We start from the raw sequence: 27637 nt of genomic DNA on the forward strand, positions 1-27637 counted from the left end.
TACAAACAAGTGACAACAGATCACGGCCCGCACGTGGATTGTGTGAAGGATTCCAACACACGTTCGTCCTCGATTGGTAGCTGTCAGGGCAAAGGTAATTGCATCTTTTTTTTGCATGTTCACCACAAGTGCGTGTAGTTATTGCAGACAGGATTCCTTGAAAAAGGATTCTGTTTGGTGTTTTAACATCTTAACACATGTTTTTATTGCCAGAAAGGGTACAACCTATTGTTATATTTATAGACAGCAGTAGTGACCCCCACGGTACGAACAACCATAGCTACCGCACAAATGCTTCCAATCTTGCTTGCAAAGTATTCAGAAAAACAAAAACACGGCACCAGTTTAGGTGGGAAGGTGCCACCTCCCCCCCTACTACATATACCAGACGTTACTGGAACGGACTTCAAAATATGGTCTACGATATCCGCTGTTTTACAACGCACTAAGGGTCCCCTCTGCTCTGTGAGAGTTCCAAAGTGGGATTCTTCGTCTCATGACACAACACCGATAACGTAATCGGGAAAAGCTCCTGCAAGTGTGAGTGTGCGTGTGTGCAGCTGGTGCGGGCGAGCGTGCGAAGGCCACCTGCACGAGGGTGTGGAGGACCTCCACGTGGCCCCTCTCGGCCGCCCCGTGCATCGGAGTTCTCTTCCTCTGCCCTTCGATGGCCACATTGGGGTCCAGTCCCTCCACTGCACGCACACACACGCGCACGCGCCACGCACGCATTTGCGCACAAAGATCCCTCAATTGGCCTTTACAAGACTGTTGGGGCAAGTGCTGCCAACGAGCAGGTATGATGATCGGCAAGGCGCACGAGGTGGATGGTGCATGAACAGAACCGCGCCGACCTTCGTCTTGCCAGCACTGATATTTGCCTACAGGCAGCGGGCGCTCACGCGAGGCCATGTCGCAATTAACTACAGAAACAACGGTAGTGAATCACAATCTTCTAGTTGGTTGATCAATCGACTCGCATCGACTGCTCGTACCAGTTGTTAACCGGCACTGCTATTGACAAAGCCGCCCGCCCGCCCGTCGCATCGTACCCAACATCAGCAGCACCTTCTGCAGCTCCCCCAGCCGTGACGCCAGATACAACTGCTTGGGGTTGAAGCGAAGTTTCTTGGGTCTGCAGGCCGTGGGGGAGACGCAAGGAGGTTAAAACCGGGGCTCGGCACAGAATTTCACATTTACAACGATAAACAATACAATCTCTCATCCACACACCAGACAGTCAACGGGAACGTGTCTACTGTCAGTTTGACTTTCATAAGGAGAACAGCTTCTAGACGTCTCCATTACGTTTGACCTGTTGACCCAACAATGAGGCTCATCAGTGCTGCTTAACCACTCCACCATTTTGAAAAGCCCGGCTGGTGCTGCATACAACCCACAGGTGTGGTGTGCTGTTGGGGAGGAGATCTGTGGAGGCTTGCAGGGAAATGTTGAAATTCAACTCATTTGAGATGCAATGACTACCCGCAACCCTACTCACAAATTATCTAATTGGGTGAAACTGTATAGCAACAGTGGCCCCTTGTGAAAACTACAAACGACTATAACGGGGTGAATCCCTATCATTGGGGCATGAGTCACTCTCTCCCCTTCCTCTCGGTCTCTGCGAAGCCTCCTCACTCTGGCAAGCACGACACCGTGCTCACTACCAGAGGGAGAAGGAGGGAGACGTAGGAGTAGGGGTGGGAGGAGACTGCGGGGGAAGAGAGATGCAGCAGGAGGAAAAGGGAGGAGGTAAGAGGGAGGAGATGGAGTTGGGCGGAGGTAGGGGGAGGTGGCACCTTTCCGTGTGCAGCGTGATGAGCGCCTGCTCCAGGAGCTCCTTGCTGCCGGCCGAGGGCAGCCCCGTCGCCGAGATCACCGCTCCGCTCTTGAGGGTCGTCGCAGGGCCGGCGACCTCCCCCTCGCTCAGCGGCGCCTCCCCCTCGCTCCCAGACGGAGCCGAAGCCGGCGCCGCACTCGCCGAAATCACGGCTGCGGCCGGTGGCGCCGCCTGGGCACGGCTCGGCTCGGGTGCCGGACGCATACGCGCGCTGCCGGCACAGAAATTGACGCACGCGAGATTCAAGCACAGAAACTCGGTGGAGTCCTCTGTGAACGTTGCCGATGGGAAAATGCGGAAGCTCAGAGCTGGGCAGGTGTATACACACTTGACAGCATCCAATAACTGCATAACCGGGCCCTATCATAGACAATCGCGTTCCACCACACACAACCAAATCTCAGTACACTTCACCACACACCTCCATGTTCCACCACGCTCCACAATGCACCCACACGGGACCATCCCACTCTGCACACAACCACACCCCACCACACACAACAGCTGTGGCTACTTATCACATGTCCCACTGCACACGATTACGTAGCACCACCACGACCACACCACCGCTCTCGCTGCACCTGGTGCCGCCGGGGCGCATGTGCAGGCTGTCGAAGGCCCGCACGGACTGCGCTGCCGAGCCAGTAATGGTGGCGGCAGCGGCAGCGGCGTCGGCGGCGAAGACAGTGACCTCCCGCGCCGACGAGGCCTCCTCCCCGCAGTGCGGGCAGTAGAGTGAGCCGTTGAGGCGCGACACGCAGCGCACGTGGAACCGGTGAGAGATGCCTACGTCCGGCTGGCACTCCAGGAACGTGCCCTGGGGCAACACGAACGCAGGAGAAAAAAATTAATACAAACGAGAATAATCACGCGTACGCAACACGGACCCTGCAACGCATACCAACATGTGCTTGTCCTCGCAAGATAACGTCACACCATAGCTACGTCGTGGAGAAAAAATGCCCACGCCATGTGACATCATCACCTTAGCTTAAAAGGCTTGTGTTAGTGTTGGTTTTATTATTAAGCATGAGTTTGCCACCAAGTGTTGCGTAACACTTTGATCAATTTGGCCAGTCCCAAACAGCAACGCAACTTTGCAAAAAATGTGATTCTCATCGGATTACCTTTGGGAGAGTTAATTTCCCGCATTTCGTTACCGACAGGCGGACGGACAGAGAGAGGGAGCGAAGGCATCAATGCTTTCAGACCGAGTGTGCAAGCGTTAAAGGACAATGATCCTCCTCCACGTGTAGCCTCTACTAAATTGTTGGGGAGGGGCTTCCTGCCTTTAAAAATGGCAGCTACTGATTTGAAAGGTGCCCAAGTAATCAACCGAGACCAGCGCTGGTCTTGTGAAGGCGTGGTATGGTTATGTTGCACCCCCGCGCAGTGCATCACGAGCGTCACGCATGCACCCTACCGTGGAGCAGAAGAAGCCGCACCCCGGGCAGCAGTTGGTGCGTTCATCATCTTGGCGGGGGGGGGGTGCTTTCTCTCGCCACACCACCATGAGCTGCAACACGGCTCGATGGCCGCATCGTCTCCTGCTTGGCCACCGAGCGAAGGCACCGCGTCAACTGCTCGCCGTCACCACAGAGACAGGACGGAATCACCACGGGAACACCGTGTCACTCACAGAGACCAAACAATGTTTCACCAGGAAACCACCCGTGTCAACCACGGAAACCGAGGCCAGTCACCCATCTCAACCTCTGGTTGTAACAAAGGTCTCACCACTAGTAAACCGGCTTGGTGCGCCACCACAGAAACACTGGGGTCACCACAGAAGCTGGCCGGGCATCAACTGGAAAGCACCGACGTCAACACAGAAACCACTAGCATCAGTGCACACATACGTACTGAGAAATAAACATTTAATAAAGAGAAAGTGATCCACATATCCGCATCAGGGACCTTGCTTAAAACTATTGTTGCGCCTTTCCCAGATAAATAACAGCTAATACCAATCTTACTATAATTTTAATAACGATAGGTTGGGCACACACGCACGCACACACACCTGCCCATTGGTGCTCTCCGTGGCCATGCACTTGCCACTGGACAGCTTGCTGATCTCGCGGTTCTTGGGTGCCTCCATGCGGCAGCTGCACAGGGGCAGCTCCTGCAGCCCCTCCTCCATGTCCGAGCTGCGCCTCGACTCTGCGTGACGAGCGGACGAGAGGGAGGGATGAGCGAGGGAAAGGGGGAGGGAGCCCAGGGGAAACCTTTTTTCCCCACTCCACAGTCCCGCTGCAGCATCAGGGCCATGCGAAGCCAGTCCCGGTATGACTCAGGAGGCTCCAGACTTTTGTTTCCACTGTGGTACTAGAGCCGTGTGCCCACTGATGTCACAAGCAATGATGGGGTCGATGTGGCTGTGCACCCACACTGCTCATCTTTCTCAAGTGTACGGACTGCCGAAACGTACGATGAAAGCTGTTAACCCCGCACCTCCTGGCCCTGCATGGCTCCAAGCCAAATTCAGACTGTCTTGTGAGTCCAGTACGTCAAGGTTAGGTTTCCGGCTGGGCAAGGAAAATAGCCAGCGGAAAACCACTTCCAATATGAGGGGTCCCCTCGGCAAAGGGTCAATTTGCAATCAGTGGCAGAAAATTGTGGAACTTTTCCCAGCAGGTGCTCCACGACAAACCACCGCCCCCTGTGTGTGTGTGACGCAGGGAGGTTCGCCCACACCACCTACATCACACCCTTTTGTGTGTGTCACAATGTCGGTCACCCACACCACACACACTATCCCCCCTATGTGTGTGTGTGCCACAGGGCCGATTACCCGCAGCCCACCCGCACCCCCCTGTGTGTGCAAGGCACAGGGTGGCTCACCCTTGGTGTGCGGGGACAGCACCGAGTGCGTCGGCACAGGCAGCTCCCTGAGCGCCGTGGCCGTGTAGCTCTCCTTGATGTCTCCGTCTGGCGGGGCCGGCGGGGCCAGCGCCGTCGACGCGTCTGCTGGACAAGAGAGAGAGGAGGGATTGTTGTGGTGCAGTAGCAGCCAGACAGCTCGGGCAAAGTATTCATATTTCCGTAATAATGAGTTGTTGACGCCATCTAAATGAGTTCACGTTTCAACTTTATTTTGTTTAACCAGCTGAGAACTCAAGAGATCAGGATGAGCCTCACTTGGAAGCGTGACCTGGGTCAACGAAATGACAAAAGTATCGAACAAGAAACAAATAGAAATCACGGCAAAAAGAAAGAGAAATCTATTAAAAACTGCGTTTCAAAAGAAATTGAAACAACATACATAAACAATAAAATAAAAACCATTTCCGTTCATCAACGACGTGGAATGCACCCAATCTCATCAGAACTTGGAAGCAAAGCAGAATTGCCTCAGTAAATCACGGAAGGTACAAAGAGGTATACTAAGCTACAGGCTTGTAGAAAGAGTCGTGTCATCCATTTGATCATCATTTCGTTCCTCTGGACATTTGAATTTGTTTATGAAAACGAGTCTAAAATTGGATACTCGCCGATCAAGATTTTTGACATACCTGTAACAAATGAGAGACGTGTTGGAGACATCACACTGAACGTTACGTATATGGGCTTGAGCAGGGTACGTCACGGCTAGAATGGGTGATGGCCGTGGGGAAGACTAACGATGGAATGACAGCCAAGGAGGGAACACCCCGAGAGGACATCTGCTGCAGAGATGGAGCAGTGAAATAAACTCGTGCAGGTGCGTGACGAATTGTTACAGTGTAAGATCCTGAGAGATGGGCGATGGCTTGTGGAGGCCTTCATCCAGCTGTGGATTAATGGCTGATGACCATCACGAGGACGACGGCTGATGAAGGCGTTGCAGCACCTACCCCTCTCGGGACCAGCGTGATCCATCTCAGTTTTGACACCCAGGATAAAAACGACCGCCTGATTCGGCGTCGCCAATCGCCAAACCCGGACGATCAAAACTGCGCACTCACTCTGCCCGCTGCGCTGCAAGTACTTCTGGCGCTCCACGCGGGCTGCGCCGTCGGTTGGGCTTCACCCAAGGGTTGCCCCCTTTCTGCTTGCACCCCGCACGCTTGCGCTTGCTGCTGACCCGGAGCTCTGACACACGCACACATGAACGCGCACACACTTTGCTAAACGGGTATCGTCCGGTGAGACGTGCGCCAGGCCATCGCCCACTGAGAGCGACCCCCAGCCACAAGGTGGAGGAGGTGGTAGGAGGTTTCCTCACCACGTCCCGAGTGGTTCTCAGACCTCTCCCCTTCTCTTCCTTCGTCATCCTCCGTGGTCGCTCGTACCATCGCACCTCGCCCTTCCTCCTCACACGATCACTGGCAACAGAAAGAGCGCTAAGAGCGGTACGTCATTTAAATGTAAATATGCTTATTCGTCTTTTTTCCCCAGTTTATCCCATTTGTGCTGTCGCATGTCCCTGTCAACAGACCAGCGAGGTGAAGTATGGGCAGACAAACCCCTACCCCCATAGCAACATGGCATGGGGACAGGACATCATCCAGCAGTGGACTGACAAAGGCTGAAAACTATTACGTTGATTACAAGATAAGGATTTGCAAGTACAGGGCCCTTGCTTAAATGCCTAAAGAAAGTCAAGCGCCTGATATATTCACATCTCATCTCAACCATTCCAATTCCCTTCCGCCCAGCCAAGCTAAGGGGACTCCCAGTGGCAGCTATCCCTGTGCAGGACAAAAGGTGTGTGCAGCACGCCTGTAAATGGGCCCTAGCAGTAGGGGGGAATTACAGGAAGTTACATTTTAAATGACAAGGACACACTTGGGTTGTTACAATTGACAATGACACATATATCCTTGGCCATTTACATAGCACAGTAATACACAGCTTCAACTTAAGTTTCTGTAATTTATATGAGCTTGCTCAGTCTAAACAATCTGCACCGAGAGAACTTGCGCTGCAGGAAATGTAATTATACAATGGTGATTGTATTTTTTTTAGGCAATATTTTAGAGTCTCACATGAACATTTATTCTTGCCAAATTAGATTTCCTTTATTGTATGTACTTTATTTTGTTTTGCTTGTCATTTTGATGACCCAGCTCACTATCCTGGTCTCTTGAGTTCTCTCGGCCGCTTAAACATAAAATTTTAATCATTTCCACATAATGCACCTTGCTGCTTGCAACATCGCCGTCCAGAGACTGCGCTCCTCCCGACCGAGACTCCTGGGATGTGTGGGAGCCCACGCTGCCACTGCCACTGCCGCCGCCGCCTCCTCCTCCCATCTCCAATTTTCTCTTCGCTCCAACTGTTGCTCCCACCACTGCAGCAGCAGCTGCGACCTCCGACCCCGCGTCGCCTCCGACGGCATTCAACGCAATAGTCGACGCTCCCACCGCCGATAATTTCTTTTCATTGTCAGATTCTGCGGTTGCGGGTTCCGTGGGTGCAGTTGTGGCCACAGTTGCGGTTTTTGCGGTCGTTGCCACCTCGTGGTTGTGCTGGCGGGAGGGCTCCGTGTGGGTGTCTGGGCGGGGCGGTACGGCTGGCGTTGGTGCTGCGACCATTACCAGACGCCCGCCGTACATGTGGTGGTTGGGTCTCGTCGCCCGAGGGGTCGGCCATATCTCGGTCACTCTCGCCATCGGAGGCCCGGTCACACTCCTGCATCACAACGCGCGAAGCACCACACCGATCACAACAGCCACACGGAGCGGTGCCGCAAGCGCCATAAAGCCAGCACGGTCGTGTTGTGTCATGTTAGGGGGGATGAGGTTCCATTGGCAAATCTCACAGAGCAGTGCAACTCATGGTCCGTGGAAAGAGATATCAACAAAGTAATCTTTGCAATCCTTCAAGTGACCTCTGCTCCCACAGTAAGAGGCAGTACTTACCACCCACCTGGCTTCAGAGAGAAATGTACGTTACATGACAGTCAAACCGCTAATTCCCAGAGCTGCATTTTAGCCAAATTAAATTAATCAAATTGTGCAGTCATTGGTGTGAGGGCTCAACCATCAACTCGCTCCACTTGAGAACCCAGCTTAATTCACAGGCAGCTGCCTGGAAGTTAAAAAACCCAGGATCTCAACAGTGCCCAGATCAACTCAGCAACTTCCTGACCAATCAGTTCCCCCGGTCATGTCAATATTCGGTTTAATACATTGCATTTCTAGCCTGCTGAGCCCATCCTTCCTTTTAGGCCACTGGGGAGGTTACTCAGCAAATGATGAATTGAATAGTACGCCACTCACATACACTCAACAGTGTACAAATTATAATCACCGTGTTAACGATACTGGCAACGACAGCCGAGAGGTCTTTCCTGTGTCTGTCCTGGCACTCTCCACAATAGTTCTACAGATTCCTTAAAATTCTATTCATAGCAAAAAAAATTCGCCACGTATCCATTTACATTTCCATCTCTGGATATAAAATTGATTAGGCTGCTCATAAAACATTTCGTTGCCTCACTGGCGATTTAAGATTTCTTTCTTAGAAAAGGTGATATTCCTATAACCCATTTGTAACCTTCTAAATTGTTATTAACCTGGTGGACCAGAAGTTCATTCACCTGATCGCGAAAAAGGTGGGTGACATCTCAATTGGTCCCGGGATTGAGTTTTATGTGGCTATGAAAAAGCAGGCCTGGGCTTTAAACTGAAAATGTTTAAAAATGTCTAGAACCAACCTGAGATAGACTTTAAAGATATATAAACACAGTAAAATCAGTCACCATAAATGACGCAATGTACTTGTAAAATGATATGGCAACCATTGCCGGTAACTAGCTTCTGCACAAAAAGAATGCAGTTGCCCAAATCTGAAACAAAGCGGTTCGCTGCTTCCCCACCAAGTGAGAAATTGTAATGGCAACTGCCAATCAGAGCACTGAGGCCACATGACTCCCCAAGGTTGTGCCTGGTAGACCAATTGCTGCTTATAAAACTAACTTTTCAATAAACTTTATCTTTATTGGCCAGATGTAATTGTCGCTCCACACCATTGGCTAACATAATTCCTACTAGCTTTTTTTTCCCGTCCAAGGACGGGTGTATATTGCAGTAAATCTGAAATATGAAATAGAAAAAGTGTTCAGCTCATGATTATTAATGAGGGAGGGGGGTTGCCCCATGTGGAGTGACATCACCTGCTAATGGTTATTGGGGAGGGGTGCGGCATATGGAGTGACGTCATCCCTCATGGTCATTGTGGATGGGTGCGGCATGTGGAGTGACTTCGACCGCTCATGATTATTCATGAGGTGAGGGGTGCGGCATGTGGAGCGCGCAAACTTCCTTGTGCGTTCGTGTAAATTTCCACGCAGGCATGAATACAGTGGAACCTCGGTATACGACCGCTTTGGAATAAGTCGAATTTGGTATACATCGTGTTTTTTCGAGAGAGAAAATGTCTTGGATACGACGTCTTGCGCTTGATATGAACTTGTATGGGTTGGGATGAGTCACCGCGTACAGTACCCGCGTATGCCCGTTCACGACTGAAACAAAGCGAGAGGGCCAGGGTGGCGTGGGGGAGAGGGGCGGGGGAGGTGGGGGAGAGGGGCGCGGCGGGCTGCCCCCATGGAGGGTGGAGACCCGGGTCGAGGCTGCGCGCGACGTGCGGTATTGAGGCACGCCACGTGACCAGCGGAGCTGGAAGCAGCGCGGTCACGTGGCTTCTGTATGCATTTTAGTCATTAGTGTCTACATTTTTTCATATACAACCCCAATAATGTATAATATGCCATATAAAATATCATTTATTTCCTCTGAAACGGATTATTTCCTTTCCCTTTATTTCTTATGGAAAAATTCGTTTGGTATACGTCATTTTCGGTATAAGTCCTACCTTCTGGAACGAATTAACGACGTATACCGAGGTACCACTGTATTAATGAAGGGGGCGTGGGGGCCTCTTTTACAGTGACGTCACGCACGGATGTAGCACTGGGCTGCATAGATTTATTTTTTACCGTCACTTTCTGTAAAGAAAATCATATTTGAAGCGACTTTGCGCAATAAATTATTTAATTCAGCTCGACCTTCCTCTTGCGTTAGTGTAAAAATCCACCCTCATGAATATTAATGAGGGGGGGTGGGCCTCATGTGGAGTGTCGTAACGCGCGGGACGGACAGACATTTCTGGGTGATTATAGTAGGTAATTGTTGGTCAAGTGTGTCACACAAAAAAAATATATAAATAATTAGCCATGCCATTTTTATAAATTATAGTAAAGTAATCATAGTAATGCATTTTCCGATGGCTGCGATAATGAAGACGTGTGTGTGTGTCCGTGTGGGGAGGACGCTACTGGGCATTTGGAGGCAGTCGCCCTCAACAACAGCGGACGACAGAGCAGCGAAGCTCACAATAAAGAGCGGAGCGCCGGGTGGCTAAAACAAAGCAAGTTGGCACAGTAGGGGGCACAGCTGGTGCCTCTGCCAGTCATCTCAGTCAACCCATGGCACTGTGTCTATTCCATGACCTCCTGTCAGCGAGCCTTTGACACATCATGCGATGGCCTCAGTGCACCTAACTTGGCACAAGCGTTGTGGTGACATCACCGCACAGTGGCGAATGGCGGCTGTTCGTGTTCGTGTATACGTGTGTCTGCCTATAGAAACGATGCACAGAACTTCTGCATTCATCGTCAGTGTTGGCAAGCACCGTCTCACACCTCTGCGCGTCCATCTCTCTCGGGCTGCGCCACTTTTCCCTGCAGCATCTCCATCAGCGTGCGCTGACGGATCGGCTTTCCCTTCTTCTTCTGCCCGAAGCTGGTACAGCCCCATCTTCCTTTTCCTCTTGCGAGGGGCTGGAGGCACGGCCACACAAACAGACAACGGAGTCTATGGGAAAGGAAGCAATGGAAGACAATACGGGAGGCCTTTTGCCCAGGCCAAAATACCCTCGAGAGAAGCTCTCTAAAGCTCTGTCTCGTAGAGGCCCTTTTGCTAGCAGTGGTGTGAACGAGCAATTGCAAGGCCGTGCTCGTGGCAGTAATGGAACCGATGATCGAGGAATTGATTACTTAAATAATGGATATCCCAGCTCAATACTAAACACTTTACTTTTCCAATGAGGCTGCCGACTTTCGCTTACCCGATGAGGAGGAGGAGGTGGCAGCTCCCTTCCCGTCACACGCGAGGCCGACGGTGTCCGACGGGGGCGTTTCGGGGCCTGTCCGCCGGGTCCCCCTGCGGCCTCGCTGGAGGCCTGAGCGCCAATCGCCGCTCTTAGGGGGGCGGCTTCACCTCGGTGCCATTGTTGATGGACACGGCCTGCTAGTCGGGCTAGCCTGCTTCGCTGGTTCACCGGGCTAGGGTTGGGCTGGCCGACTTGGCTCGGCAGGCTGTTTTGGCTGACTTTGTTTGACTGATCACCTTGGGTGGGCTGGCTGTATGCATGAACATTGTTTGACTGGTCACTTTGCTCCAGATGGATGAAGTTACTTGAGTTATGCGAGTGGGTGACTTGGGGTAGGCTTGTTGACCTGGCCAGGGCTGGCCAACTTGTCCAGGTTGGCTAACTTGTCCAGGCTGGCTGCCTTGTCCAGGCTGGCTAGCCTGGCTGGTCTGGCTGTTGAGGTGCGTTGAGTTCCCCTGCCTGATCTGGCTGACGGAGTTGAGGTTTCTCCCTGGTCCCGTGGTGGTGGTGGAGTTGCTGGTGGGTGTTTTGGGCGAATCGATTTGTGCTTGACTGCCCTGGCCGTTCGGCGGAACATGCGTCACTTCGTTAATCTTTCGGGCTCCTCCTCAGGCTGCCACCGACACCTTGCAACTGCCGGCACCGGCACCGGTGTCGGCATCGGCGTCGGCGTCGACATCGGCGTCGGCATCGCGCCGGCACCGACCTGCCTCCTTGTTCTGTCCCGCTTGCTTCCCGGAGCGGTACCTTGTGTTGGGTCCAGACGGGAAGCCATCACACTGAAAATGGCAATAAGCGCGCGGGCGTCCATTTTGGGCGATCGCACAGCACCACACCGCTCGGCTCGTTCCCGTTTACCTGGCTCGGCGTAGGCTTGGGCAGAGTCTTTCCGTGCGCGGTTCACCCTCACCGGCTCCGTGACAGGCGTTTGTTGCGGGCCCTCCGAAGGACCCCGCTTGGCGTCCATGGTGGTGCCTGCCGGCTTGGAGGGTGTGTTGCTGTGGCCCATACCGGCCATCGCGGTGGTCGCTGTGGCGGGACAACATGCGAGCGACCCACGTTTTGGGAATGACCGCTGTATCGGTCGGTGCACCCTCGAAGTCATGATAAATATGTAATCCATAAGGTTGGAGTAGCAATGGCAACAGTCAGGAGTATAGATGCTAGAACTTACAACTTCGTTACCAACGCGATTTAATGAAATGCCACGATTCAATAAAAACAATATATCAGTATAATGTGTCTCGTTTGCACCATCTCATTTGCATTAGGTTGATGTGGCATTCGTGCCATGCTTATGATGTACAAGTTATCACGATAAACATCTTGTTTATCTCGTGTTGCATGTTCTGTCTCATGCATTCCATTAGCCTAAAGTGGACATCTCCATAGAATTTGAATAAAATTTGCAAAAGTCACACGTTCCTCTTACGTACAACCGTTCAACGCATGTGTCGTGAGCATAGTCGACTTCGCTCAATCCAACACATCGTCACACGCCTACACGGTGGATTAGTATGTTCCGTAGCGTAAGTGCAAGGAGCAATTAAACTTTGCCCGAGCACTAATTATGTTCTCAAGAACATCGAGTACAATGCGATGCAATTTGGGTTTAACAGCAACGAAATACAACAGATGCTGTACAGAAACATTCAGCGTATATATTGTTTATAGATAAAACGTGACTGTCATAGGCAGAGGGGAAAAAAAGGTCACGAGCCTGGACTTGAAGGGCAGCAGCAGGGCATTGGCGGGACAGATGGCCCCCCTCTACCATTCCTTCAGCCCCTTGAGACACTGCCGCCTTACATCCAATGTGGGTCTGGCCAGGCCCTGCCCGTTATGGCTGGGCTAGTTCCTCCGATTCACATATTATTTGGACAATTAGCAGTTGCCAACAAAGCTTTCGTTCTATTTTCCAGGTTGCGATTGCTTGAAGTCCTGTAAATGTCGTTATATATTCCACTTTCAGTGCCCAGGAGTCCCGAGCAGACCATTGCATCTGCTGAGGTGGCTCTTCTTAATATTCTGTAACCCTCAAGTAAGGCATAATTTTTACACAATTTTTTGCTTGACCACAACCATGACCTCCCCTTTGCTTGACCAAAACGTGGCACTGTCAGAATAATTGTTACGTGGCGAACCAGGTAGCCGGCTCAGGTTTTGGTTTTGTTGAGAAGGCCCGTTTGTCTGGCAGGGTGGTTTGCCTTCCAGAAATTCACCATCACGATCTTAAACTCACTCTGCAAACGACCCCTGCTATTAATGTTTCGAATGTTTCGTTTTTAAACTGGCACCTCCAAACACACTCATTATTTAATTTATCGTCAAAGTCCAACTCTTCATAAATTGTTGGAATGGTTGTCATTCCTTTTCCCTTCATTTAATACGAGTTTCATTTTGGGTGACCTCAACATTCAAGTTGACTCCAGCAAGTGTAATATGGCCCAGGAATTCCAGGATTTTTTGGATTGTTCTGGTTTTGTTTCACAATGTAAATTTCCAACTGACAATTGGGATCAAGCTGCGGTTCGCGTGCTCTCTCGTGGTCGGTGCAGGGTTTGCTGCCATGTGATGTTGCTGCTTCTGATGATCTGGTCATCCTCATTGAGCTCGAGATGGCCCTCACCTCGGCTAGAACCAAACGGGTTTCCAAACTTGCTGACACTGTTCTTTCATCAACGTCTTTATCTTTTCAGCCTTCGAACATTAAGGATATGATCGCCTTGGTAAGATGACCATCTTGGTTGTCTGAAGTCACTTGGACGTAAGCTAGAAATAATATAGAGGGATACTCACCCTGAGGAACATCTCCAGATCTGGCAGCATCATCAAGCCACCTATAGGGATGCATTAAACTAGGCCAGATCAACATGTTATTCTAATTTCATCAGGAATGGTGTTGGCAACCCTGGTACTCCCTTTTAAACCCTTGAGCAGATGCTGAAACCATCTAACCTCATTGGTCCTACAGCCCAATGTAATGTGTTTCTTGGGATCATTTCAGTCCGAGATCGATGCCATTAGCAATATTGATTGTTCTGTCATTGTTGAGCCTCGGTTGACTTCATCCTGCACATCCTAGGTTGTGCATTGCATCTTTTCACATCTCCATTTCTGTCTCAGCTCATTGATCTGGTTTCTAAACATAAACCCATCGTGTTCATCAACCAATACCGTCTTCTCTGGTTAACTCGATCTTCCATATTCTTAGTCGTTTGGTTATTTTCAAAGTAGATAACAAATTTCTTGGCACTGGCATAATGGCAACATCACTTAACTGTAATCGGTGAGACCATTGTTAAAGAATCCAAACCTTGACTCTGAAGTCATGCCTAATTATAGGCCGATTTCACACCTCCTGTTTCTCTCTCAAATCCTGGAGTTTCTGGTAGTTCAGCAGATTCAGGATCATCTTACAAACAATGATCTTTTCAAAGCCGTTTCAATCTGCGTCCAAGCCACTGCACAGAACCGAAACAGCACGTGTTCGTAAATGATCTCATGGCTGCTGACCCCGGCTCACTCTCGGTCCTGGTGCTGCTGGATTATTGCAGTGTTCGATACAATTGATCATCCCATTCTGATAAACCGCCGTGAGACCCTGGTTGTCATCACTAGTGCAGCTCTCTCCTGGCTTGGTTTATAGCGGACACATCGTAGGCGGTGCGTCTCGATGCGTGGCTGTCCATCCACCCGCTGACCACCGGTGTCCTCTAGAAATCTATTCTAGGGCCTTTGCTGTTCACCATCCTACGTGCTGCCTCTTGGAAGCATATTTGGTCACTATGGTTTAAATGAAAATTTTTATGGGGATGATACTAAAACGTATTGGCAGACCAGCCTGGCACCAATGCTGCTATTTAAGTGCTGTCACATTGTTTCTGAGGTCAAGAAGACAATGAACATACATTTCTTGAAGCATAACTCTGACAAGACCGAGATCATGCTGCTGGGTTCTCCCAACTTTCTTCATCAAGTTTATGGCATCAGTATGATGACTGACGTCAGTTCATTCTCTAAGATGCGGAATCTTGGAGTAATTATTCATCCTGGCTTGAATTTCGAGTGGTACGTCTCTTTTTTCATGAGCTTGATATCACATGCATTCATTCACCTCTCTCAATACCGGAGAATGACAGACTTCTACCTGTGTTTATTTCATAGAAACTTAAGGAATACTGCAATTCCTCGCTTGTCGGTCAATCAGAAAATGTCCTAACTCAGCTGCAGCTCAACCCAAACCTCTGATGTGGCGTCCTATTTCCTGAAGCACCACCTGCACAGACCGCACCTCCTGCCACTCACCTGTAGGCTTCATGATGAACAGAGACATCTTGGCACGGTTGGAAACACCGCTGAGGGATTTGGCCGCGTGGCCGGGGATGATACTGATAGGAAGGCGCAGAGGGGAGTTGACCCGAGCGGGCGACTCGACCGACACAGAGGCCCCCTTTGGCGTCACGTCACCGGCAGGCGACCCCTGCGAGGGGACGGCTTCCACCTTGACCGGTGACGGAAGCTCAGTCGCCTTCTCGGGCCTCTCTACAGGAGGGTTGCAAGGCCTCGCTTCGCTGGCGTCGTTAAGCCCGTCAGCGTTGCTGGCCCTCACTTTGGGCAGATGATCATATCCTTTGATGGTGGTCTCCAACTCGGTCAACTGCCTGTCGAGAAGTCCGGAGTCACCTCCTGTTGTCAAAAGGTATGGTAAGGGGTGACAGCCCAACATAAATATATAAAGACTCAACCTGGAAGAGTTTCTGCAAGATTTCCCTGTTGCAAAGTTCACTCAAGAATATTTATCTGATTACATTCCAAATGTGCCACCATCATTACATGTGTGCTCCTATTAAAACGACTCTAAAAAAATAAGCCATCTCGGTAGCTAGACACGATCGTTTGTCATGAAGGAATAATTTGCAAGTTAAAGCAGATCAAAGTAATAAAGACAGGCCAACGTGGTGAAGACAGAACGTTGTGGTATGACACGCATTTGTAGCAGTGGAAATACAGGGTAACGATATAATATCAATCCACGATTGATTGAGTGCCTAGCCTTGCCGTGCAGGACGGGGGGATTAGTTCACCATGCAGGTTGGTCAAGGTGGGGAACACAGAAATGGGACCATAAAAGTATTGTCAAACAATGGATGCTGCTGCACTGCCCACTGCTGCCCTACATGTGGTACTGCAATCATATTGCGAAATGGAAGAGCATCCATTTAAAACGATTCTAGCAAAGTGCACCTCCATGTTGAAGAACAGCCTGAGAGGCTTAAGTAGCAAAACTGTCTGAAATCACTTCACTTGCCTATTTATCCACACTCGGCACAGACCTTTGCTATACTCTGAAACGTGCATTCATCATGTATATTAATGCAAAATGTTTCATTGTCATGAGCTGCATTCATAATTATAAGTGTAAGCCCTTTGTCAGTCCTCCACTGGATGAAGGCCTCCCCGCCAAGTGTTGGTCGTGCAAGTTGCTTGACCATACTTCACCACACTGGTCAGTGCTGGTTGGTCAAGTGGAAGACAGGTGTATTAAGCAGAAGAAAATTTGAAAACGCTAACTTAACAAAAGCATGCATTAGTGATGAGGCCGAGATCATCAACTCGCTGCACTTGGGAACCTCATTAATCCCTGGGCGGGTGAATCCTGCATTCTAACCCTGGATGTTACCCGGCCCCTCTCACTCTACAGTGTTCACAAAGTATCAATACACTGTCAAGTACAAGTCTACATCATCGTGGAATGCTTTGATGTTGTCTGCCGACCGAGTCATCATTGAAAAAGATCTTCTTAGGTCAATGGGCTTTACTCAGGGAAAAACATTTATGATTCTGAATCTTCTGACATTACATTTCATTGTCTTTCTAGGTTGCCGAGTACCTAAATAAACCAAGACAGACACATGTGGCTCAGCGGTCGATCGCGAAGCCCCCACTCGTAAAGTTGGAGTTCGAATCCTGGTTTGGGGGTTTATTCAGATCACCATCCCTACAGAGTGAATCAAATAGGTATCACTATGTAGGGCAGTCAGCTGTGGTTGTCCTACAGATAGAATCATCCCTGCTCTAAGAATGGGGAATTTTCACCACTGGCCCATGGCTGTCTAATGGGAGATTAGCACCATCTCTAACTTTAGACTTTTTTGCCCTGGCTGTGGTGTGTAAAAGAAGACCAGACAAACATGGACGGATTAGGCATAAGATTCAGCTCTGCAGTGAAAATAATGGAATACACAGCATTAAAGTATTGGGACTTTGTTGACAATCTGTAGAACATATGTGAAGGTTTCTGGGACACTACAAGCAGCACTATTAAAAAGACAATTTGCCGAATAAGCACATTTTCGAGCCTGGCAGCAACTCAACATGCTGCATACCTTGCATATCACCCGCAACCTTGTTGCAGTCGCGTCCAGCCACAGTTACCTGGGATTCCACCTCCTTATCAACCTGTACAGCAACAACGAAAATATAAAATCAGACCAAAAACGTTCTCACGAAGCCAAACATTCAAATGCGTAGAGCCACATTTTAATGGAGCGACGGTGGTGCCGTGGTTAGAGCTGTGAACCCAACGACCATACTTCCATTCCCAGCCACAACACGAGGGGTGAATTGTCTGAACCTGCGCCTAACCTTCAACAACCTGCGACGACCAGTATGGTGAGGTATGGACAAAACAGGCCTTCAACCATCAGTGGATTAACAAAGGGTTGAAATAACGCTTGCACCAAATATGAAAAACAAAATGGCTTGAATTTGCATTATTGTTAATTACTGTACTTATATTATAGCAAATAATTGCAGTGTGAGTAGGAACTCATGCGTGTGTGTCGATGGTCATCTGTCAACAGATGAAATAGACTGTGGGAACTACTACAGGTCAATGTCCATATCTAAAGCCTTCCCAGCAGACCACGAGACAAGACAAGGGCCAAAAACATCGGAGGAATTTTCCCTGTTTTGATGCGTCGTTCCAAAAAGGACAAAAGTAATGACCTCGCTGCTAAAAGCAAATCGTCTCACCAGCCAGCCGCTGCAATACGGTGCACTTTAGAAACTGACGTGTACATTTCACAAAGCGCGATTGGCAAGGGTCAGAGGCAACAACCGTCGAACGCCAGCACCATCTGAAACGGTTTTAAATCGGAAACGACGTCGCACGCCTTTAGACATAGCAATTAAGTGTAAAGCGACTAGCAAGATGAACGACAAACAGATGTTATTCCAAATACTCGCCATCAATTAAAACGCTTTACTACTTTGTCTTCGAGAGATCTTGCAAGGGTAGAAAAAAATTGCAAAGTCTAAAAGCCAACTTTCTGCTTTTCCACTCAGAGAACAAATCAACCTGAGCATTGCAAGCAAATGGTATTTTTGGCAGCTATTCATCTGCGTTGTGAAATAACTCATGGAACCATCATCAATTGCAGACCAAGAGGTTTACCTCATCGATGCAACCAGCACAGACGTACAACCCACAACTGGAAGCTATAGACACTAACCCCACCTTTTTCCCAGCAGGTTTTGCAAGATCCATTGATTGCAAAGAGACTGCCAGCATGGCAGAAGTTCTGCAGTTAGCCAAAAAGGAAGCCAAGAGAGTACAGTACTTTTCAAATACCCACGATAGCACTCTCAAAAACAGTGGGCCCGGCTTTGGCTGGCATGCTGGGGCTGTAATGAAGGTCGCCTCACATTAAAAGGAGCTCGAGGTTGCTGCCCGAGCCTCCACACACAACCTTTGAAAAAGTGCTCATCACACCTCCAGGCCATTACTGTACTCGCCACTTCCCAGCAGACGGCCAAGGACGGGCAACCAATTGCACGCAGGGCGCGTGCCACGAGGACGCGTGTGGCCCGCGCGCGTGCACCGCGGCACGCGCCACCTGCAGCCCCCTCTCATCAGGAACACGTGGGGATTGCACAAGCCCAAGATGGCCGCCGCTGCCACCGCCGCCTCCTCCGCCGCTCATTCCACCGGATGATCAGCTGACACGCCGCTGCTGCTACCGCTCTTTCGTTTAGGCCAAGGGCCGATTTCAAAATACGAGTCCCACCCCACCCCACCCGACTCGGGGAAAACCAACCACCACATCGTTCGGGCAAAGACCTGCACATTTTTTCGAGACTGCCATTCGGAATTATAGGCAAAACGTTCGGCTTTGTTGTCGTTTTTTTGCAAGGATTCCACCAAAAAAGCCCTTTTATGAGCACAACAAAAGGCAGGGATGGCACACTCCACGCCAACCTATGAATAGCCACGATTGTGACTCGCCTGCTAGAGGTCTTTGCAGGGCGTGCACATCAACAGCCGGACGTTTTGTTGACCAATGACTTTAACATTGGAACATCAGTTACATCACACTGACCTGTCCCGATGTTGCCAACACGCATGTTATCGAAATTAAACTGGACACTCAATCCAAGCACACGACGGCATGTGGGATTACCGACGCAACGTCGGGCCTGCGTTCTCCTCCCTCGTGTCAGCTCCGGAGTAACAATGGAGCCGAATCACATCTCTCCATCCACCTTTGTTCTTTTACCAGTTATGTCGCTTCGTACTTGCACACATTTTGTTCAATGTCATCACCTGTCTTTGTTACATCAGTCCATCTTATTAGGTGCCTCCCTCTCCTGCTTTGTTCCTTGTACTCACTACGGGATACGATTTGAAGTGTGTGTATATGTACAGTATAACTAAAAAGCGCTCTGCGTGTATTTGTGCAGCACATCCAAACCATGTTAGTCACCCGTCCATGCACGGCCACGAAGCAGGGCTCGTCACAGCATAGAGAATACGTCGTTATCAGCAGGAAGAAAGAGTGTCATTAGACAAACAGCCCACGTACACGAAAGTGTACTTTAACAACACCATGTACAGCTCTTACAAGAGAAAACAAGGAAGTAGATGACCGACCGACCGAACAGTATCACCGTTTCGCACGAGCCCTCAATTGCCACATCTCCTCCTCAGGCATTCCTGACATTTTCAAGGGACTCTGTTTTCCGGTTAGAAAAACAGGACTCCTCCTGCCAGAGCAGGCAGCCTCGGATGGACATAGTGGTCTGCAGACCTGTCCTGTCGCCACGTGGTTTCTATGGTCCTGCCTGACAAGGAGACGACCCGAGATGATTTGTTTGCCGAGTCACGGCAGGGCCCACCGGAGGACCTGCGACTCCGTCCAACTCTATGATGGGCCAACTCGCGTGACATGCCTTCACTACCGTCAGCTGCTAGCTTTCCCACCTCCTCAAATAACCATAAACAAACCCTTCATTGCAATTATTGGTCTCAAAATCTAAACAATGCCTTCATGCCCGGTTGTCGAATTGTCCATGCCTTCACGACAATACAGAACTATATTCTGTCTACACACACTCTTTAGTCCATCAGCCGATTGGTTTTTCAGACAAATATCCAGCAGAAATTGTTAATGCAAGCAAACTCTGGTCCAGTTTCGACATTCTGGATCTCATCAGCAGCCAGGCTTGTTAAACAAATACTGCTCGGTTCCCAGATCTAATTGGCATGAGATGTTACCCAAAGAGTTTAACTGCAACGATTGGTCGTAAAATGCAGACAATGCCTTCACTACTAAATTGTTTTCAAAACTAAACTATTCCTTAAATACGATGTCTTATTGTCAACAGATAATAAAGTTTAAAATGACAGCTTCACTGCAATGATCTATTCAAATTGAATGGTGGCGCAGTGGCGAGCACACAATTTGCTGTCAATGTGACGATTTCAGTTTGATTCCACTAAAGTCACTGGTCAGTTAAAACTAAACCTGTAATCAGCAGCATGGTGAAATATAGAAAAACAATCATGATCGACAGTGCGATATAACCTTCATCCAGCAGTGGATTGACGAAGGTTTAAAATGTAGCATGTTTGTGTATTTAATTACCTGTTAGCACGCTGCTCTACGAACCTGGCCACCCAAGTTCGATTCTCAGCCCAGCTAACATCAATGGCGAGACATAACTAAGCAAGTCCTGGGGTCCCCCCTTCAAAACCAGTACTCGCCAGCAAGGTGAAGTATGGTCAAACATCCAACATGACGGACATAGCATGGGGAAGCCTTTATCAAGCAGTGGACTGACACATGCCTTTATGTTTTAACATTATTTATATAATCTGAGCTGTCTTTGCTACAAAACAGGTACTACTAAACGAAACTTGCAACTAAATACTGTAATTACTTCAATAAAATGTACCGTCTTCACAATCTCACATGTCATCACTACAAACGAGCTAAGATGGAGAAGCCTCATATCGTTGTTTTAATAGGAACTTCCATCACCACCAGAATTCAACCTTCGCCAGAGAATTCTGCCTCAAATATCAGAGCTGTCTTTACCAGAAGATGTCTTCAATAGTAGTGCTATAATCATTAGCAAGTGGTATCCTAATTACCAGAGCTACTTTCACTTTTTCACCAAAGCTGATTTCAATCACGTTTATGATACTGCATTGACAATAGTGCACGTGCACAAATGACAACAATCTCACATTTTCTCATAACACTGCCCTATAGTTAAATTATAGGCGGCGCTTTCGGTAATGACCCTTCATAGCAGAGGTGATTTCGAAGGTGCTAAGTTTAATCTGGTGTGGCCTTCACTATCCTCCAGCATGTTTTGACATGGAGTCACTTCTACCATGAAAATAAACTCACCTTCCCATGCAACACAGGAACACAGTAACTCCCCTCATCAGTCAAACTTCACGTGCTCTGCTGAACGCTCTCTATCTTGCATTACTGTTGCTGAACACAAGCCCACACGGCCCGAAACGCCAAGCGGTCAGCAACAAACAGCAGTGCTTGAATGAAGCAGGAGGTGAAGCGCTTAACATAAACATGAGGGCTTGGCCGTAGGGTTATGTCTTCAGGAGACACCCAACTGCATGAACACACAATGGATTATTACTGAACATTTTATTTATTGAGCCGTCTGTGGTTAGATCAATTCCGCAAAGGACTTCCAGATCATCACCAAACCACCGCGTATTTTTTTACCAAAGGCAACGAAAATGAAAGAAACACAGATCTGCTATCCACGCTGGCACATGCCCTAGCCATGCATGAGTCCAAAGTTCGAACATCTTCACCCAAGAGGCTGAGAACGGCAAAGTACAACCTCCTGGGGCTCTGAGGAGGACAAAGCCGAATGCTGCGCCTGGATAAAACTTCCACAAAGCAGGCACTCAAGACCTCACAAGCCTCTATCTCTCATCTCCACTCCCCTCTCGTCCCACTGAGCAGCACTGCCGGCGTAGAGGACCACCACGCGTGGCTGCGGAGAAGCAGCAGCAAGAAAGACCCGCCACGATATTTTAACTCCACCATCCATCTTCTCCATCACCACAACCTCCAACTCAACAAACACCACGTACTGCTCCAACACCTCCTCCAAAACCACCTCCATCACCATCACCACCGCCTCCACCGCCACCTCCTCCACGCACAACCGCTACCACATCTTGATCTGCTCCTCCATCCATCTCGGCGCCCGAACGTGCTGGCCACCGCGCCAGGCCGGGGCCCCGCAACCCGCATTGCGCGCCGCGTGCCGCCCGCGCGCGCGCGTCCCGCGCCGCCACGCAGGGTCCGGGGCCCCCGTCCGCTCCTGGAGCAGAGGCAGCGGGGAGGGCGGAGCGGGGGCTGCCCTCGCATTCCTCCTGCACCAGAGGAGAGGGGGTCCTCTGCGGGGGTCCGGCGCTCGGTCGTGGCCTCGCGAGGGGTCCCCTCGGCGCGGGGTCCCTGCAGGGGGGGTCCCGCGGCTGGGAGCGCGCGGGCGAGGACGCGGCGCGCCGCCTCCACTCACCTCGCTCGGCGGGGCGGCCATGGCCGACGGGCGGCAGCAGCGCGCACGCGCGTCGTGACGTCACGGCGCGAGCGGGACCGTCCGAACGGGGACCCCCTTGAGCCTCCACGCGCTTATGAGCCCCCCCCCCCACACACGCACCAGGGGGGCATCAGAAACAATGTAGAGCCACACAAATTGAGACGGTTAGATGGTGGGAAAATTAGTCTTTCGTACACGGGCCCCATCCCCACTCCTCAGGAAAAAGGGGGGGGGGGGTCTAAGCAGCCAAGAGGTAGCAAGGGGCCCCCTCTCGCACGGGCGCTCTTCACACGGGGTCCCTCAGTCCAACGCTGATCTCAACACACACAAGCTGTCTCGCACATGGTATCAGACTAGGGATACTTCGCACGAGGTCCCCAAGAAAAAAAACCGAGGGTTTCTCGGGAAAGGGAGGGCCCTTTCACACGCGAGTTCGCTCACTCAAATGGGACCCTTACAGGGGGGTCCATGACAGAAAAAGGGGGGTCCATGACAGAAAAGGGTGTCTCCTCCATGGGTCTCAGACAAGGGTGCCTCTCACACAGAGCCTCTCGCCCCAACGGGGTCCTAAACAACGGGGCCCTCACACGGCATTCTTGACAGGGGGTACCCCTACGGGCTACTTAGACAAGGCGTTCCCCTCAAGGAGCCCCTCTCTCCAGCGGAGGCCACAGCAGTGCTTGATACAAGGGGTCTCCTCGCACAAGAACCCCCTCACACACCGACAAGGGCCACAGGGCTGGCACACCTTCCTCCAGCAGGGCCCGTTACACGGGGCCACCATGGTCCCGGTCGATCTCCTCCTCCTCATCGTCGTCATGACAATCATCCCATTTGCACAGAATTTGGCTGCGGAGGGCAGTGCAACAACAAAACTTTGGGTAATATACTGTACAGTACTTCTATGCTCCCCGACTTCACCAATCCGCACTGACCAATGTGAAGTCCTATGAACCCCACGATCCACAGTGCGTGCAGAGGCCATCATCCAGCAGTAGATTGACAAGGGTGTTGTACGTGTCACCCATGATTAGAGCCTCACTGCGTCTCAAGACGTGTCCAGGAGGTAACTGCACTGTGATATCTGGCCAATATAATTCATGCCACGTAGTAAGAAACCACGTACAAGAGGAACACTCAAAACTCCGCACGGGCAGATTAAATAATCCATTGCTCTACCGCCATCTCCTGGCCACATCGCAGCCCAAGCGCATACTTGCCTTTCTCATCCCAATCTGTTTCATGCCACTCAGCTCACCCTATTCCCTGCAATCGTGCACATACTTCTCAAGCTGACGATGGTGATTGTGAGATACGAGACCATGGTGGTTCATTAGTTCGACTCCTTTCCGAGGTAACACGCTTCACAGGGGCCGGCAGAGACAGCTAAATATATCGTGTTAAGTTATCTAAACAAACATCTCCTGGTCTAAACATCTCGCAAAGACTTCCCCTCACCGTTCACCATAGAATACAATATACGTACAACAAAAAACTGAATACATTCGTCAATAACACTGCCTTAAAATAAAACTATACAGTTGGTAAAGTTTCAGGCAATGGCCCTTCTTTACAGCCCATGGTGTAGGTAGACAATGACGAGTTGGCATGTGGCCGCACTTGCAGCACTAAAACCAAGTTGCCCCACTCCTCCTCCTTCTTCTTCTCCTTGAGGCCCCACCACCGCTTTCCCTCTCGGTGTCTCCGACTGTCACAGCCTCACGTCGCGTCTCTGCTCGTGCCCCCTCGGTGTGGAACTCTCATCCCTTTGCACAGCCGCAACATCAAATGCACTCTTTCAAGAAACGTCTAAAGGCCTCTCTCTATCTGTGTGGGTGATGATTTCGAGCAGCCCCCAGCTTGGCTCCACGTGTTATAAATATTATTTCTAAGGCCGTGAGACCAGACGCAACTTTTGGATGTCATCCTGACTTAGTGACCTGAGCCATCGGCAGCAGCTGCCGGTAAGACATTGCAACAGAGAGTGTGCAGTGTGTTGTTGTTCACGACAATGTGAGAATCTACACAGCACGGCCGTGGGGCCCTCAACGTCGTGAGAAGCCGCGAGCCTGACAGGTAACGATCACAGAGAGCTGACAGGTAACCATCATAGAGAGCTGACAGGTAACGATCATTGAGACCTGAGAGGTAACGCTCATAGAGAGCTGACAGGTAACCATCATAGAAACCTGATAGGTAACGATCATTGAGAGCTGAGAGGTAACCATCATAGAGACCTGACAGGTAACCATCATAGAGAGCTGAAAGGTAACCATCATAGAGACATGACAGGTAACCATCATAGAGACCTGAAAGGTAACCATCAAAGAGACCTGAAAGGTAACAATCATAGAGACCTGAAAGGTAACCATCAAAGAGACCTGAAAGGTAACCATCATAGAGACCTGAAAGGTAACCATCAAAGAGACCTGAAAGGTAACCATCACAGAGAGCTGACAGGTAACCATCATAGAGACCTGACAGGTAACCATCATAAAGACCTGAGAGGTAACCATCAAAGAGACCTGAAAGGTAACCATCAAAGAGAGCTGAGAGGTAACCATCATAGAGAGCTGAGAGGTAACCATCATAGAGAGCTGAGAGGTAACCATCATAGAGAGCTGAAAGGTAACCATCATAGAGACCTGACAGGTAACCATTAAAGAGACCTGACAGGTAACCATCATAGAGACCTGACAGGTAACCATCATAGAGACCTGAAAGGTAACCATCATAGAGAGCTGAAAGGTAACCATCATAGAGAGCTGACAGGTAACCATCAAAGAGACCTGACAGGTAACCATCAAAGAGACCTGAAAGGTAACCATCATAGAGAGCTGAGAGGTAACCATCATAGAGACCTGACAGGTAACCATCATAGAGACCTGAAAGGTAACCATCAAAGAGACCTGAAAGGTAACCATCAAAGAGACCTGACAGGTAACCATCATAGAGACCTGACAGGTAACCATCATAGAGACCTGAAAGGTAACCATCAAAGAGACCTGAAAGGTAACCATCATAGAGACCTGAAAGGTAACCATCATAGAGACCTGAAAGGTAACCATCATAGAGACCTGAAAGGTAACCATCATAGAGACCTGAAAGGTAACCATCAAAGAGACCTGACAGGTAACCATCAAAGAGACCTGAAAGGTAACCATCATAGAGACCTGAAAGGTAACCATCATAGAGACCTGAAAGGTAACCATCATATAGAGCTGAAATGTAACCATCATAGAGACCTGACAGGTAACCATCATAGAGACCTGAGAGGTAACCATCATAGAGAGCTGACAGGTAATCATCATAGAGAGCTGAGAGGTAACCATCATAGAAACCTGAGAGGTAACCATCATAGAGACCTGACAGGTAACCATCATAGAGACCTGACAGGTAACGATCATAGAGACCTGACAGGTAACCATCATAGAGAGCTGACAGGTAATCATCATAGAGAGCTGAGAGGTAACCATCATAGAAACCTGAGAGGTAACCATCATAGAGAGCTGAGAGGTAACGATTATTGAGAGCTGAAAGGTAACCATCATAGAGACCTGAAAGGTAACCATCATAGAGAGCTGACAGGTAACCATCATAGAGAGCTGAGAGGTAACCATCATAGAGAGCTGAGAGGTAACGATTATTGAGAGCTGACAGGTAACGATTATAGAGACCTGACAGGTAACGATCATTGAAAGCTGACAGGTAACGATCATTGAGACCTGACAGGTAACGATCATAGAGACCTGACAGGTAACCATCATAGAGACCTGACAGGTAACCATCATAGAGACCTGACAGGTAACGATCATTGAGACCTGACAGGTAACCATCATTGAGACCTGAGAGGTAACAATCATTGAGACCTGACAGGTAACCATCATAGATACCTGACAGGTAACGATCATTGAGACCTGACAGGTAACGATCATTGAGACCTGACAGGTAACGATCATTGAGACCTGAGAGGTAACCATCATTGAGACCTGAGAGGTAACAATCATTGAGACCTGACAGGTAACCATCATAGATACCTGACAGGTAACGATCATTGAGACCTGACAGGTAACGATCATTGAGACCTGACAGGTAACGATCATTGAGACCTGACATGGGCTAGCAGTGGGTCTGGGTCATAGGGGTTAAGGGTGGGCGGCTTCAAGGCGACGATCCAAATCCCCCTTAGAGCAATAGAATAATAATAAATAATGGATGATGATGTGTAGTTGGTAACATCTTCAGATTAAATCTTGATTTGAAAGTTCAGTGACTGAGCGTTTGACTCTTCATATTGTACCGCTCTCCATCGGGACATCCCTATCCGTTGTATGATTTCTAAGCGCCGGCCCATTGTAAATAGCAGAGCGAATAAGCAGCGCCGGGCACGATGACCTTCAATGTCCGAACCGAGATAAAATAGTCACGTCATTTCAACGTCGTCCTCATGAACTACACCATCTCACACGCCTTCGAATGATTGCCCTCCTTCGTTGACATTGGTGAAGCGGTCTAAGACGAGTTCTCCGGACATTGTCGTGTTGTGGCTCTACAGGTGACCGCGTTTGAGTAGAATCCGTAGTCCATGTGTTTCTACCACCCATGTTCACACAGGAAAGCATCTCCGAGTCTCAAGGCGCTTTAATCCTGCCAAGTTGTCGTAGCAGGGGGCAATGCTGCCGTGTGTAATTGAGTAACCATGTGTCGGGTGATCCGTTTGCAACTCCAGGTGAAGATCAATCAATTCACTGCTGCCCGAGGTCCTCCCCCCCCCCCCAAGCCTCCTCCAGCTCTCACGGATGTCCGATGCCACACTCCCAC

General features: G+C 49.8%; 1 protein-coding gene across 1 annotated transcript in view; it reads right to left on the bottom strand.

The window, feature by feature from the left end:
* LOC133341658 (histone-lysine N-methyltransferase EHMT1-like) overlaps positions 1-23600 on the bottom strand; it is a 28469-nt gene extending 4869 nt beyond the window's left edge. The window contains exons 1-18 of the mRNA XM_061550251.1: positions 23565-23600; positions 22446-22907; positions 17335-17407; positions 15254-15634; positions 11782-11974; positions 11572-11692; positions 10901-11014; positions 10476-10613; positions 7366-7459; positions 5791-5832; positions 4688-4810; positions 3867-4006; positions 3369-3423; positions 3267-3316; positions 2425-2660; positions 1803-2054; positions 1053-1135; positions 589-695 (exon numbers count right to left, since the gene is read on the bottom strand). Of these exons, the coding sequence (XP_061406235.1) occupies positions 589-695; positions 1053-1135; positions 1803-2054; positions 2425-2660; positions 3267-3316; positions 3369-3423; positions 3867-4006; positions 4688-4810; positions 5791-5832; positions 7366-7459; positions 10476-10613; positions 10901-11014; positions 11572-11692; positions 11782-11974; positions 15254-15634; positions 17335-17407; positions 22446-22907; positions 23565-23600 (2700 nt within the window). The remainder of the gene's footprint in view (positions 1-588; positions 696-1052; positions 1136-1802; positions 2055-2424; positions 2661-3266; positions 3317-3368; positions 3424-3866; positions 4007-4687; positions 4811-5790; positions 5833-7365; positions 7460-10475; positions 10614-10900; positions 11015-11571; positions 11693-11781; positions 11975-15253; positions 15635-17334; positions 17408-22445; positions 22908-23564) is intronic.
* Positions 23601-27637: the final 4037 nt, after the last annotated feature.

Source organism: Lethenteron reissneri, chromosome 12 (genome assembly GCF_015708825.2).
Source record: "Lethenteron reissneri isolate LAM-NWPU_2019-01 chromosome 12, ASM1570882v1, whole genome shotgun sequence".
NCBI classification, from domain to species: Eukaryota; Metazoa; Chordata; class Hyperoartia; order Petromyzontiformes; family Petromyzontidae; genus Lethenteron; species Lethenteron reissneri.